The sequence below is a fragment of the Halichoerus grypus genome, chromosome 1 (genome assembly GCF_964656455.1).
Source record: "Halichoerus grypus chromosome 1, mHalGry1.hap1.1, whole genome shotgun sequence".
Taxonomy (NCBI): Eukaryota; Metazoa; Chordata; class Mammalia; order Carnivora; family Phocidae; genus Halichoerus; species Halichoerus grypus.
Window position 1 is genome coordinate 80,280,971 of NC_135712.1, and position 15,771 is coordinate 80,296,741.

General features: G+C 41.6%; 1 protein-coding gene across 2 annotated transcripts in view; it reads left to right on the plus strand.

The window, feature by feature from the left end:
- The first annotated feature begins 463 nt into the window (after positions 1–463).
- EHHADH (enoyl-CoA hydratase and 3-hydroxyacyl CoA dehydrogenase) overlaps positions 464–15,771 on the plus strand; it is a 47,165-nt gene continuing 31,857 nt past the window's right edge. The window contains exons 1-3 of one of the 2 annotated variants that reach the window (XM_078068200.1): positions 464–640; positions 6,311–6,414; positions 13,148–13,320. In XM_078068200.1, the coding sequence (XP_077924326.1) occupies positions 567–640; positions 6,311–6,414; positions 13,148–13,320 (351 nt within the window). In that variant the 5' untranslated portion in view covers positions 464–566. Of the gene's footprint in view, positions 641–6,310; positions 6,415–12,009; positions 12,133–13,147; positions 13,321–15,771 lie in introns of those variants that run through there. The other variant, XM_078068199.1, reaches the window with a different exon arrangement.

Sequence of the window (15,771 nt, forward strand, 5' to 3'; positions counted from 1 at the left end):
AAGGTTGGGGCAGACAAGATACCCATACCTTTCACTAGGTTGCACCGTTATAGTATGACAGATAAAATTACTATTCTGTAAGTGGTTGGTACCATACCGGTTTAGGTGAAATTCCTGGTGCATGTATTTTAAGTTCCAAGCATGTGTCTTATCACCTAATTGGCAAGACCCCAGGTATCCATCCCGGTTAAGAAGGATCATGAAGATGAAAACTGATGAGGACAGCTCCACCAACCTAGTGAACCCAGAAGTTGTCCAGAGAAGGCAGGGTTGCAAACTTCGACTTGCTGGCAATTGCACCCATTTTCCACCGTCCTCTCTGATCTAGGATATGATGGGAACCAACACAGAGAAGGAGACCACAAGCGTCTGCAGAGCGCGGTGCTGGGGTCGTGGAGGGGGAGAAGCGGGTGGGAGGACCGGCGGCGGTGCCCCGGGCCCCGGGACGGCGGGAGGCGGCGCCGGGCTCGCATTGGCCCAGCGGGCGCTCCGCCTCTCGGGGCCGGCCCCGCGCGTGGGGAACGCGCCATCGCCTAGCGGCGGGAGGCGGAGGCGACCTTCGCGACATGGCCGAGTACACGCGGCTGCGGAACTGCCTGGCGCTGATCCGCCTCCGAAACCCGCCGGTCAACGCCATCAGGTAATGGGGTTGGTCGCCTGCGGCCGGGGGACGGTGGGCCCTTCGCCGCCTGCCTGCTCTGAGGCTTTGACCCCCCTGCTGGTTTAAACGCAGAAAGACACCCGCACAGATTGAACCGCGGCGCATGCCAGGGCCTTCTCTTAGGTTAGCTTGGTTGACGTTCGCAGCGAGCTCTGATCCCTGTTTCACTGGTGAGGAAACTGAGGCTCAGAGGCAGACAGATGGCTGCTAAGTGGGCGGGCTGGGCTCGAACCCGGGTCGTCCGTGCCAGCTTCGTGCTCAGCCCTTCTGCTCGTTAGCAGCTTTGACTCCTCGGGTGTACGTTCTGTTCCAAAGGTACAATGCTGGCTGGACCCTGATCCTTCACTTCCCAACCTCAAGTCCAGGCCACCCTAACAGTGTGTGACTGAAAGATTTAAAAATCCGATGAGAAGGTGGCTTCACGTTTGTAAAAAAAAAAAAAAAAATTAACAAAGGTCCTCATTCATGCCAAGGCAGTGAGAATAGGTGAATTGTGGTGTGGCGCAGAAATGCAAAGTTCTTTCTCCTGATCTGTTCTAAACTCAAGGCCTTGGTGTTTCAGTGGTAGATAACGTTCGGAGGAAGCCCGTTAAGTCGCATTTCCTGAATAACGAATGTGCAGTTTATCTTCTTTTATTTCATCATGGAGCACCTTCCTTGTTAAGGTTTCCCACAGATGTGTGCCCTGTACTTACAGCCGTGCTTTCTTTTTTCTTAAAGTTTTTATTTATTTATTTGACAGAGAGACAGAGAGACAGAGACAGAGACAGAGAGACAGAGAGCGCACAAGCAGGGGAAGCTGCAGAGGGAGAGGGAGAAGCAGGCTCCCGGCCAAGCAGGGAGCCCCATGCGGGGCTAGATCCCAGGCCTTTGGGATCACGACCCAAACTGAAGGCAGACACTTAATGACTGAGCCACCCAGGCACCCCTAACAAGCCGTGCTTTCAAAACTGGTGGCTTTCTGTTTTTAATTTAAAAAATGTTTAATTATATAGGTTTGGTTCTTACATATCTTTGTAAAAAGGGAAGTGATCCATCAGCCCAGGAAAGAGCCACCCATCCTCAGGGAGTAGGATTAGCAGAAATTATAATTTACAAAGAATATGTAAAACAGGGAGAAAGATCTTTGGTCAACATTCTTACGGTATGTCGAAAAAGAGACTGGAATGAGGAGATCTGCTAATTTAACTGTGTCATCAGATTTGATTTTATCATGAGTATTAATGTACTTCTTATTTTTAATGTTATTGCATTTAATAATACAAAAAAAGAGCAGGAATAAAATCATACAAGAATATGTCCACTTTCTTGCCATTCACAGAAAAAAAACCCCAAAATATCTGTTATTTCAGGTTTGATGAAGAAAAACATAAGTGATATGATTACATATCCATTTTGGACTTGTCTGTGTTTTAGTTAGAGATACTAGGTATCAGGACTCTGCCTCAGCCTCTGCTCATAACAGGTAACCATGCCCATCACGAACTTGGGAATAAAGTTTCACAGTCTTATACCCGTAACTAGAAATATTTTCTCATAGCGATTTTAAACGTTTCTCATATTTAGCCTGCCCTTTCCCACCTTGCAAGAGAAATGTTTGTATCATCTCCTAACGTTGTGGTGAAGTTTACCTATGCTGGAGATCATAAACTGTCCTTATGGAGGTGTTAGCTACCATCATGGAAAGCCTCTCCAGCAGGCTTGGCTGCCCAGGGTTTATTTCAGCTTCATCAAGTTTTCTGTACTTGGGAATGCTTTCCCGCCCTTTCTTCTATCTTCTTCTGAAGTTATATATACACATTTTTTAAGATTTTATTTTTGAGTAATCTCTACACCCAATGTGGGGTTTGAACTTAGGACCCCAAGATCAAGAACCGCATGCTCTACTGACTGAGCCAGCCAGGCACCCATTCTGAAGTTATATTTTACACAGAGGTATGTATCCCAGCATGTTCATCAAGTTTAACAGGTTGCCTATATTTGTCTTTTTTTCTTTTTTAAAGATTTTATTTTTGGGGCACCTGGGTGGCTCAGATTGTTAAGCGTCTGCCTTCGGCTCAGGTCATGATCCCAGGGTCCTGGGATCAAGCCCCACGTCTGGCTCCTGGCTCAGCGCGGAGCCTGCTTCTCCCTCTCCCTCTGCCTCTCCCCCTGCTCATGCTCTCTCTCTCTCTCTCTATCTCTGTGTCTCGAATGAATAAATAAAATCTTTTAAAAAAATAAAAGATTTTATTTTTAAGTAATCTCCATACCCAACGTGGGGCCCCAACTCACAACCCCAAGATCAAGAGTCTCGTGTACCACTGACTGAGCCAGCCGGGCAGCCTCCCCCCATTTCTTTTCTTTATACTTTTCTTTCCTTCATTTTCCCCTTCCTACTTGTATATGGGAAATTATTTCTTTCTAGCTCACTGATTCTTACTTGAAGTTTTTTTTGTCCCCCCAAAAAGTTTAGCCAGCGAAGTTTCCTTCCATTCAGATGAATGCCAACCCTCTTTATAAGTATAGGACATGTCTGATTACTAGGCCTGTCTCGCAGAACAATGGCTTTCATACTTTTTTTTTTTTACTGTAATCCATACAGTAAGAAATCCCATGTTTTACATAGCAACTTGATATACACACATACACACACATAAATGAAAACAAAGTTTTGTGAAACAAAACTTATCCCTATGGGGCGCCTGGGTGGCTCAGTCTGTTAAAGCGTCTGACTCTTGATTTCAGCTCAGGTGAATCTGGGGGGCAGGTTGTGACTTCAAGCCTTGCACTGGGCTCTGCGCTGGAGGTGGAGCCTACTAAAAACAAATAAAAACAAATAAAAAACCACCCCCACCCTTATCCTTACATGTTATATAGTTTGTCATATTCTATTTTTCTCTTCTCTTCTATTTCTTTGATTAAAAAAATGCTGGGGCGCCTGGGTAGCTCAGTTGGTTAAGTGACTGCCTTCAGCTCAGGTCATGATCCCAAAGTTCTGGGATCAAGTCCCACATCGGGCTCCCGGCTCAGCAGGGAGCCTGCTTCTCCCTCTGACCCTCTCCCCTCTCATGTTGTTTCTCTCTCTCTCTCTCTCTCTCAAATAAATAAATAAATAAATAAAATCTTTTAAAAAGTGCTGGTCACAAGCTACAAACTTGATTTGATGACCTTTGTTTTAAAAAAACTGTCACAAGAAAGATCTCCTAAAGTCACAGAAGCTAAAGAGCTTTGCTCAGCACCCATGAAAATGTTATCTTTACTCTAGATTTCTCCATACCTGGACAATATTAAGGGGACAAAATAATTTCTTAGCCCCTGTAAACTTGTCATTGCTACAAGGCTGTGGTCCCTTTACTTGGCTTGAATCTAGTAAAGCTGTATCTGTTTACAGCCATTTTCATTTCCCTTTGTTTCATTTTTGCAAAATTAGCAAGACCGTAAGAAATAGAAGAGTAGAGTTTGGCTGAAATGGGGGAAGCCAGCTTCTTGTCCTCAGTGGCACTGATTTTGGCTACTTTTGCAGCCATTATTTACCCAGAGGAAATACTTGCCTTTTGGGCTTCTGAGTATTCTGGATGGTTCCAAATCTCATTAGTAGATTTGGTTTCTTTCTTTCTTTCTTCTTCTTCTTCTTTTTTAAGATTTATTTATTTTAGAGAGGGAGAGAGAGTGAGCAAGCACGGGGCGAGGGGCAGAGGGAGAGGGAGAGACAGTATCTCAAGCAGACTCCCCGCTGAGCACTGAGCCAACTCGGGGCTCCATGTGGGGCTGGATGTGGTGGGGGGGACTGTGTTGGGGGACTTAGTCCCATGACCCTGAGATCAGGACCTGAGCCGAGATCAAGAGTTGGTGCTTAACCAACTGAGCCCAGGCACTCTTAGCAGATTTGGTTTCTAATTAACCAGTCAAAGCCAAGAGGGTTTGTTTGGTTTCATCTAGGTTAAATGATGAAAAGTAACGAGGTGAAAGGGCGTTAATATATACCAGTATCTCCTTTATTTCCCGAGGTGTTAATTCGTAGTTGCTGGTCTGAACAGTCTGACTTTTCTAGGAGTTTGTTGTTGTTTTGTTTTGTTTTGTTTTGTTTTAAGATTTTTTTTTCACCCTGTATACTAGAACAGACACTTCACCCAGAATGCTTAGAATTCCAATGCAAAATTGATTGGACTCTGGTTCTGTCATTTTTCCTTTAAGCAATTCCTCATCACGTTTCCTAGGTTCTCCTCCTTCACTATCCCTTGCACTTAGTGATCCTCTACTTCTTGGCAAATTCTCTTCTCTTGATCTGTGTGACTTTGGGCTCCCTTGGTACCGAATCTCTCTGCTGAGCCTCTCCCACTTCTTCAATGAGGGTGTATCCAGCGGATTTACCCTCAGCTCTCTTTTCCTTCGGCAGACTCATTCAATCTCGACTCTCTTCTATGGATGACTCCCTCATCAATGAAACTTAGCAGTCTGTTATATGCCTTTTCTTTCCTAGACCTTGCCTTTGCCTCCTAACTTAGTACTAGGTTTGGCTGTCAGAGACAGAAAACTCACAAAAGAGTAGTGGACTAAGCAAGAAGAAGTTGATTTCTTTCACAGCAGTGTCTTTGAGTGGTATGACTGCTCTGCAATCATCAGGGACCCCATCCGTTTATCTCTTGCTCTGCCATCCTCAATACAAGGTTTCCACCTCTTGGTCCATGATGGCTGCTCATGATCTACCCTTCACATCCCCATTCCTGGCAGAAAAGGAAAAGAGAAAAGCATACCCAATCCTTTAAGGACTCTTGCCAAAGTTGCAGCCATCTTATTGGCCAGAACTTAATGCCGTACGCTGGCTTTACTGCATAGCGGGCTGGAAAATGCAGTCTTGACTTTAGGCAGTCATGTATCCAGCTAAAAACTAGATGCTTAATACTTGGAAGAAAGTGGGGAGGGTTGGATATTTGGGGTAACTTGAAGCCCCTGACACATCTCTTAGGTTGTTTCTGTTAGACTATTTCAGTTTTCTTGTATTTTGCTAATATGACAAATTGTTAAGTAAGTTCTCTTTGTGAACGTCCACATCACTTTTTTTGTACTTTTATTACACCATTCATCTTAGTGTGATATTTTATTATTTCCTAGGATGTTGTAAACTCCTTTTCCAGTACATAGAGGATGTACAGTAATATTTTAAAATTGATGAGTACTGCTTCTAAGTGGTCAAAGTTACAGCAAAGTTCAGGAAAATACTTTTTAAAAAAAGTTTATTCATTTATTTAGCTTCGTGCTTAATTCACAGTTGACATATACATTTTTTTTAAAGATTTTTTATTTATCTGAGACAGTGAGAGTGAGCGAGAGAGAGAGAGAGAGAGAGAGAGAGCATGAGTGGAGTGGAAGGGCAGAGGGTGAGGGAGAAGCAGAGTCCCCACTCAGCAGGGTGCCCAACCCCGACGTGGGGCTTGATCCCAGGACGTTGGGATCACGACCTGAGCCGAAGGCAGACTCTTAACCAACTGAGCCACCCAGGCGCCCCAACATACATATTGTCAGTTGATTAAATTAGTGAAAACTGAATAGTAAGTAACTAGGGTTTTTATCCATTGTGTGTATGTTTCATTTTTCATCGTTAGAAAAGGAAGAAACTCTGAGATGGTAGAAATTAAATTCTAATGCCTCATGTATTTTTTTTCTTAGTACGGCTGTACTCCATGGAATACGAGAGGGACTGCAGAAAGCTGTAACAGACCATACAGTAAAAGCCATTGTGATTTGTGGAGCGGATGGCAAATTCTCTGCAGGTAACCAGTCTCTCACCCTCTCCCACTGTCTCCGGAAACCAGCCACAGACTGAGACCCATACTGCATGCGCTATCTCTGTGGGTAATGCCTTAGGGTGGGTAAAGGATATGGGAGACTTGAGTGGAATGAGAAACATTGTAGAGAGAAAGAGTCACAAAGAGACCCAGAGAAGACTCTGACCTTACTCTCTTTTATATTGGATTGGGCCTTTGGAGGACATTTAGTGCCAGACTTGATGGGTGTTATGCCTGCTAGTATATACTAACTAACACTAACCACTAGCAACTGTGTTCGTACATCTCTGCTCTGCATATACCTCCACCCTATGTGAGCTTGGGCAAATCCCTGTAATCTCCTGAACCTCAGTTTCTCTACTTAGAAGTAGATAGTAGGGCTGCCTGGGTGGCTCAGTCGGTTAAGTGCCTGCCTTCTGCTCAGGTCATGATCCTGGGGTCCTGGGATCGAGCCCCACATTGAGCCCCACATCGGGCTCCTTGCTCAAGGGAAGTCTGCTTCTCCCTCTGCCTCTGCCCCTCCCGCCCCCCGCTCGTGCTCACTCTCTCTCTCTCTTTCTCTTTCTGCTCTCTGTTTCTCAAATAAACAAATAAAATCTTTAAAAAAAGAGAAAGTAGGTAGTAATATCTATCTTAACAGGTTTTTGTGAGGTTACGTGAGATATATCTGGAAGTCCCTAGTGCAGTGCCTGCCTGCATCGGAAGATGTTCAGTCAATGTTATTTTTTATTTCACACAGAAATTTGAAATGGAATTCTTTTTCTTCTGAGGGTCACCCATCTCAGGGACCATGGTGATCTTTATTGGGTTATTCCATGAAGATGCAAAAATATTGAAAACATATGGCAAAAGAATCTGAAATGGGGATTCAGTGGTATTTGTGACAACTTTTCTTTTCCCAATTAAATATGTTTATGCCCTTTAACAAAAGTCACGTGGATAGGAGGGCCTATGTGATCTTACTGCAGCCAAGGGAATTTAATACATGTTAATTGAAACCTGAGAAGAAATAGATATTGGAATCAAGACAATAAAGAAATGCAAAAATGGGGGCGCCTGAGTGGCTCAGTCGTTAAGCGTCTGCCTTCGGCTCAGGTCATGATCCCAGGGTCCTGGGATCGAGCCCCGCATTGGGCTCCCTGCTCCGCGGGAAGCCTGCTTCTCCCTCTCCCACGCCCCGTGCTTGTGTTCCCTCTCTCGCTGTGTCTCTCTCTGTCAAATAAATAAATAAAATCTTTTTTCAAAAAGTAAAAATGTCAGTCATTATAATAATTGCCATTTACCTTGCCCACTATGTGCCAGTTGTGTAGGTTATTTATTTATTAATAATGAAAACAGTATTTTTTTTTTAAAGGTTTTATTTATTTATTCATGAGAGACAGAGAGAGAGAGAGGGAGGCAGAGGGAGAAGCAGGCTCCCAAGGAGCAGGGAGCCCGATGCGGGACTCGATCCCAGGACCCTGAGATCATGACCTGAGCCGAAGGCAGACGCTTAACCATCTGAGCCACCCAGGTGCCCCATGAAAACAGTATTTTTACACATATTGTATTTTAACCCTCGGTAGATTCTACCATCTCCATTTACGGATGAGAAGGATGAGCCCGAGAGAGATTAAAATACTGTGCTAAATGTTAACCAGTTATTAAATGGCTTAATTGTTGTTTGAAAACTTGAGGTCAGGAGCCCAAGATCGTGACTTTGCGGCATGGAGAGAGGGCTCCCAATTATGGAGAACTTGATATTTCTTTGTAAGAAAGGAGGTAGAAAAGAGAGAATGTGGTTAGAGCTCAAGGACAGAAAAAAATTATTCTCCTAGAAAAGCATTAGAAGTTGTTAGACTTAATGGATTTATATAGAACAAGGCACTCAACAATTGGAAAATATACATTCTTCTTAAATCTGCAACATTTACAAATTTGACCAGATACTGGACCACAAAACTTGTCTCAATAAATTTCACTTAGAATGCATTCTCTGACAACAATGCAATTAAACTAGAAATCAATAACAAAAATATAACTAGAAATACCCATATGTTTAGAAATTAGATTCATTTCTTAACAATCTCTGAGCCAAAGCAGAAATCATAATAGAATTTAGAAAATATTTTGAACTAAATGATAGTGAAAATGCAACATACATAACTTGAGGGATACAGCTAAAGCAAAACTTAGCAGGAGATTTATAACCATAAAGGTATTTATCAGAAAACAGACTGAAACATAAAAAAGCTAAGCATCTGTATCAAGGAACTAACAAAACAAGCGTGAAATAGACCCAGGGAAGTAGGAGGAAGGGAATAAGGAGGAGGAGAAATTAATGAGATAGAAACAAATGTGATTCAAGATTATGTCAAAAGTTAGTTCTTTGAAAGATAGTAGGAAGGGAAAAACGAAGGGGGAAATTGGAGGGGGAGACGAACCATGAGAGACTATGGACTCTGAGAAACAAACTGAGGGTTCTAGAGGGGAAGGGATGGAGGGATGGGTTAGCCTGGTGATGGGTATTAAAGAGGGCATGTACTGAATGGAGCACTGGGTGTTATACACAAACAATGAATCATGGAACACTACATCAAAAACTAATGATGTAATGAATGGTGACTAACATAACATAATAAAATAAAATTTTAAAAAAACTTAGTTCTTTGAAAGACTGGTAAAATTGACAAACCTCTGGAGAGATTGATCAAGAAAAAAAGAGAAGGCACGATGTATGTAAGGAATGGTGAATGGGATTGCACTGCAGATGTTGTAGCCATTAAAAAACATAACAAAAATATTATGAAAATATTATGGCTTACCAATATGACTCAAGAGGAAACAGAAAACCGTTAAAGAAATTGAGTCAGTAATCAAAAATTTCACAAAGTAAATTCCAGCCCCAGATGACTCTTGGCAAGCTCTAACTAAAAAGTCAAGGAAAATATTATTCTAATTTTACACAAATGTTTTAGGTAGTAAAAAAAGAGGGAACACTTCCCATATTAGTTTCCTAGGGCTGTGATAACAAATGACTTAAACTAGGTGACTTAAAACAACAGAAATCTGTTCTCTCATAGTTTTGGAGGGCAGAAGTTCAAAATCAAGATATCTGCCAGGCCATTCTTACTCTGGAGACTCTAGGGAAGAATCTTTCCTTGCCTTCTCTAGCTTCTGTGGTTGCTGGCAACCCTTGGTGTTCCCTGGCTTCTTGCTCTCTCACTCCTATCTCTGCCTCTCTCTTCCCATGGGCCTCTCCCCTGTGTCCAGATTTCCCTGAGCTTATACAGATCACCCTTATCCAGTATGACCTCATTATTACTCAATTATATCTGCAAAGACCCTATTTCCAATAAAGTAAGTGTCATAGGTTCAATCCAGTACACTTCCCAATTTGTTGGGTGAGGCTAGCATAACTTTGGTACCAACACCTGTCAAGGCCAGTATGAAAAAGCAAAATTTGTGAATGAAATTTGCAATGAAAAAAAAAAAAGGCAAAATGAAAGGCCAGTTTCATTCATAAACCTAGATATAAAAAATCTTGAACAATATATTATAAAATTGAATCTAACAACATATAAAAAGTGGAAGACATCACCTTTTTCCCATAAATACCAGATTGGTTGAACATTAGAAGATTAATGTTTTTCATTCTATATGAAAGATTGAAAGAGAAAAAACATGTGATTTTTTTTTCAAGAAATGCAGAAAAAAACACTTGATAACATCTGACATGTATTAAAAATAAAAATTCCTGGTAAACTAGGTATAGAAAGAAAATGTCTTTATCCATTTTGGAAAACCTACAGCAAATATCAAATAAAATGGTAAATTGAAAGCTTTCCTTATGAGAAAGGAAGAAGACATGGCTAGCTGCTATCACCATTTCTGTTTGACATTGTGTTCCAGGCCCTGGCCAGCCCAGTAAGGCCAGAAAAACACATGAAAGGTATAGGGATTGGAAAGGAAAAAATGAAACTTCATTATCCAGAAGATATGATAGTGTTTGCAGAAAAATCAAAATAATCTATTAGAAAATTGTTAGAATTAATATGAGAATTTTGCTGGATGTACAATCAATATCCAAAAATTAATTACATTTCTATAGGCCAGAAATACACAGTTAAAAAGTGAAATCACTGTACTCTTGTCTGTGCCTTGGTTTCTGTAAAATGGGATAATAATACTAACCTTATGTTGCAAGTAGAAGGATGTATGTAGTATAACATTTAAGAATGTGGGCTATATAGTTAAACTGCCTGAGTTCAAATCCTTATTCTACCAATCATTAACTGGTCATATGTTTGAACTAGCCACTTAACGGCTCAAAGCCTTCCTGACCTGTGAAATGGGGATTGTTATACACTTAATCTCGGTGTTAAGAAAATGAAGTAAGAGAATATATGAAACTACTTAGCCCAGTGCACAGTGTAAAGTATTTATCCAATATGTGCTAATTGCTTTAGGATATGAAAATCATTTAAATCTAAAGTCACAGGATTGATAGGCCTGAGATGCAGGCTGAAATAGATCTTGTTTTTCTTAAGCCAAAAAGGAATCTAAATAATAACAATAATAATAGCACTAGATTAGAATGTGAATACAATGGATTGGTAAGAAAAAAACATAATGCTAGTTAAGAAGCTGGTAGAAACAAAAAGATGAATAGGCTGAATATGAAATAATTGCTTTAACTTTTTAACTTATACCAAGCTTAATGTTTTTATTTATTCATTTATTTATATATTTGGGTGCAAAAGGATGGTTTTATTAAAGCACAGGGACAGGACCCATGGGCAGAAAGAGCTGCTTTTTTTTTTTTTAAGATTTTATTTATTTGTTTGACAGAGAGAGAGGGCACACAGTCGGGGGAGCGGCAGAGGTAGAGGGAGAAGCAGGCTCCCTGCTGAACAAGGAGCCTGATTCGGACTTGATCCCAGGACCCTGGGGTCATGACCTGATCTGAAGGCAGAGGCTTAACCAACTGAGCCACCTAGACACCCTTGCTTAATGTTTTTAAAGAATAGATAATGCTATAGGGAAAATGCTCATTATTTATAATGTTATGTGAAAAAAGGAAAATATGAAAAATGATGTTATAGAATGCTCTCAATATTGTTAAATATATATTATAATAAACTTTCGTTTAATTCTCTCATAAGTCATTTAGGATAGGTGTTGAGATTAAAAGGCTAAATAAATAACTTACTGAAGGTCACAAAGCCATTTACATATATGCACTGGGAAACAACTAAGAATTCACCAAAATATTACATTGTTATCTCTGTGTGGTGATTTTTTTTTTTAAAAAGATTTTATTTATTTGACAGAGAGAAACACAGCGAAAGAGGGAACACAAGCAGGGGGAGTGGGAGAGGGAGAAGCAGGCTTCCCGCTGAGCAGAGAGCCCGATGCGGGGCTCCATCCCAGGACGCTGGGATCATGACCTGAGCTGAAGGCAGACGCTTAACGACTGAGCCACCCAGGCGCCCCTCTGTGTGATTTTTGAGGTGGTCTTTATGTTCTTTATTATTCTGGATATTTTTCAAATTTTCTGTAATGCATGTATTTTTTTTTAAGATTTTATTTATTTATTAGAGAGAGTGAGCACAAGCAGAGGGAGCAGCAGAGGGAGAGGGAGAAGCAGGCTTCCCGCTGAGCAGGGGCTCCATCCCCATGACCTGAGCCGAAGGCAGACGGATAACCAACTGAGCCACCCAGGTGCCCCACATGTGTTATTTTCATGATTAGGGAAACCAATAAATTTTGTTACTTTTCTTGATCACAAAAAAAATCTATTATGAAAACATAATTCCAAGCTGGTTGATGAACATATGACTCATAAATATGTATATGTTTCATGCTGAAGTTTTATGTTGTAATGCCTTCATGCTCTTAATGAAGATCTGGGTCTAAATTGCTGTGAATAAGGTTGGTGAGGAATACCATGCAAAAAAAATAGGAAGGGCTGGCTCAACTTCAGATTCTCTATTTCCCTTCTCTGGGCTTTTTAATGTTTTTGTTTTTTTTTTAAGATTTTATATATTGATTTATTTGAGAGAGAGAGAGTGCACGTGTAAGCAGGGGGATGGGCATAGGAGGAGGAAGAGGGAGAGGGAAAGAGTCTCAAGCCGACTCTGCTGAGTGTGGAGCCCTACCTGGGGCTGGATCTCACGACCCTGAGATCATGACCTGAGCCGAAACCAAGAGTTGGCGCTCAACCGACTGAACCCAGGTGCCCCTGAGCTTTTTAATTAAAAAAAAAATTTTTTTTAAGATTTTATTTATTGATTTTAGAGAGAGAGCACAAGTGTGAGGGGCAGAGGGAGAGGGAGAGAGAGAGAATCTCAAGCAGACTCCATGCTGAGCAAGGAGCCCAATGCGGGGCTCGATCCTAGGACTCTAGGATCATGACCTGAGCTGAAACCAAGAGTCAGACACTTAACCAACTGTGCCACCCAGGCACCCCTTAATTTTTTTTGAAGGTGGCTACCTATCATATGGAAAGACATATTTTAGAAGATTACAGGATTCCTGATAAAGATTTGGGGATTGTCTCTCAGGTTGTTCTCCATTTTCCAGGCTGTTTTTTCTTCACTGTGCGTCCAACTAAAGGATGAAATGTTTCATGGGCCCTAAGAGGTCTGAGATTCCTTGAGAGTTAGCTGTCGCCTTATTGTTATGTAACAGAGCCCACGTCTTTCTCAGCTCTCTTTCTCCTTGTCTGTGTCCTTAGGTGCTGATATCCACAGCTTCGGGACACCTAGAATGTCTGACTTCGTACTGGGACATGTAGTAGATGAAATACAGAGAAATGAGAAGCCCGTGGTGGCAGCTATTCAAGGCCTGGCTTTAGGAGGGGGACTGGAGCTGGCCCTGGGCTGTCACTATAGGATTGCCCATGCAGAGGTAAGAGCTAAAGCTCCGTATGGAGCTTCGTGTGGGGGACTTTTCTTTAAGGCAAAACCTAAATGCAGTGTAAGCCTCAGAGGTGTTCATTTTAAAGGGCTAGCTCACTGGTTGACAACTCATCTATTTTTAGCCACTGGTTTTGCAGCTGCTATGTACCAGCACAATGGTAGTAGTTGGTGAAATATGTCCATTCCAATGGGTAAATAGCTATTAGCCTGAGCCCCATGACTGTTCCTTTGCTTCCCCTAACCCTGTCCCTTGGGTCTCCCCATGATCCACCACCTAAAGGGGAACTCCTGGATCAGTACTGGGCCCCCAGGACTCTGCTCCAGTAGTATGGCTCAGGTCAGGTTCCTCCGAGCCATGTTCATGCAGTATGAGGTATAAAATATTTTGACTATCATCCTGAGTATGTGTACTTTTTAAAAAAAATTTTTTTTAAGATTTTATTTTTATTTATTTGACAGAGAGAGAGCAGGAGAGCAGAGGCAGGGGGAGCAGCAGGGAGAGGGAGAAACAGGCTCCGCACTGAGCAGGGAGCCCCATGTGGGGCTCCATCCCAGGACCCTGACCTGGGATCATGACCTGAGCCAAAAGCAGTTGCCCAACCAACTGAGCCACCCAGGTGCCCCTAAAATTTTATTCCCTATCTCAAATGTTTCGGTTTTGTGGTCCCTCATGATTATCAGTACCTAAGAAGACAATTTCCTCTTCGAAAATAGCACAAAACTGTAAATCCATTTGTTTCTGTAAATAGATTTAATTTGGTCTATTAGGTCTGTAGATGAGGTCTGTGATACCAGTCTTAACAATGGTAACATTTTTGTAAGTAACATGTTTTTCTAATGATAAAGATAATATTGATCATTGTAATAGACTAGAAAATACAGGAAACTACAAAGATGTAAACTAAAATCACCCATAAACTCACAGTTCAGAAATAACCACTATTAGCATTCTATTTTGTTTTCTTCTGGTCTTTTTCCTACCTAACAGTTTTTTTCTTACAGCTTTTTTTTCCTTTACTATCTTTTTTAAAAAAATATTTATTTTAGAGAGAAAGAGAGCACATATGCACACATGTGTGCACGAGTGAGGGGAGGGGCAGAGGGAGAGAATCTTGAAGCAGACTCCCCACTGAGCCCAGAGGCCTGCTTGGGCTCGATCTCATGACCCGTGAGATCATGACCTGAGCTGAAACCAAGAGTCGGACACTTAACCGGACACCTAACCAACTGAGTCACTCAGGCACCCCTAATTTGCCTTCATTTTCAAAAGCTAGTTTTGCCAGGTATAGAGCTCTTGTTTGACAGGTTTTTACTTTCAGTGCTTTGAATATGTCATCCCACTGCCTTTTGGCCTCCATGGTTTCTGATGAGAAATTTGCTGTTAATCTTATTGTAAATAGTCTTTAAAAATATCATTTTAAATGACTGTATAATTTTGTCTTATAGATATACCATAATTTATTTAACTATTTCCTTAGGGCATTTTAATTTTTATAAAGGCTTATGAATAAAGACATATATCCTAAGTGCTCCTTTTTCTGTGTCCCTCTTACCATGCCTTCTGCACACTGAGGGCAGATCTAAGTTATGAGCAATAATAAGTCAGGGGATGGGGATGAACAGTGGTGGAAAAAATCATGACTGACTGTTAGGAAAGCCTTGTGTGAGAGAGGCTCAAATATTTGTTTTGGAGCTGTTGGCATCACAATGTGGGTAAATGACAGTCTGCATTAAAGCACTCTCCTCCTCCCATCCTGTACCTGGAAGATGACTAACAGAGCTTTAGCTACTTTTCTTTTTTTTTTTTTTTTTATGGAAAGAGGGAGAGAGCATGTGTGTGTGAGCGGGAGAAGGGGGGATGGTGGGGGGTGGGGAGTGCAGACCGAGGGAAAGGGAAAGAATCTCAAATAGGCTCCATACCCAGCATGAGCCCGATGTAGGGCTCGATCTCACAACCCTGAGACCATGACCTGAACCAAAATCAAGAGCCAGACACTTAACCAACTGAGCCACCCAGATGCCCCGAGCTTTAGCCCCCTTTAAATAGCCATGAGAGGCATGTGATAAAGGACTCAAGCTCACCCTCTTGTCTGGACTGAGGTTGTTGCCTGATTATTTTTCTGCAGTAGCTTTATTGAGATAAAATTCACATACCATATAATGCACTCATTTGAAGTGTACAATTGAATGGTATATTAGCATATTCACAGAGTTGTGTACCCATTACCACAGTTGATTTTAGAACATTTTATTATCCCAAAGAGAAAATTCATACCCTTTAGGAGTAACCCACCATCTACCCTCTCCCCCAGTCCTAGGCAACCACTAATCTTTCTGTCTCTATGGGTTTGCCCATTCTAGACATTTCATATAAATGGAATCATAGAATATGTTGTCTTTTATGGCTTCTATCTCTTAGCATAATGTTTGCAAGGTTCAC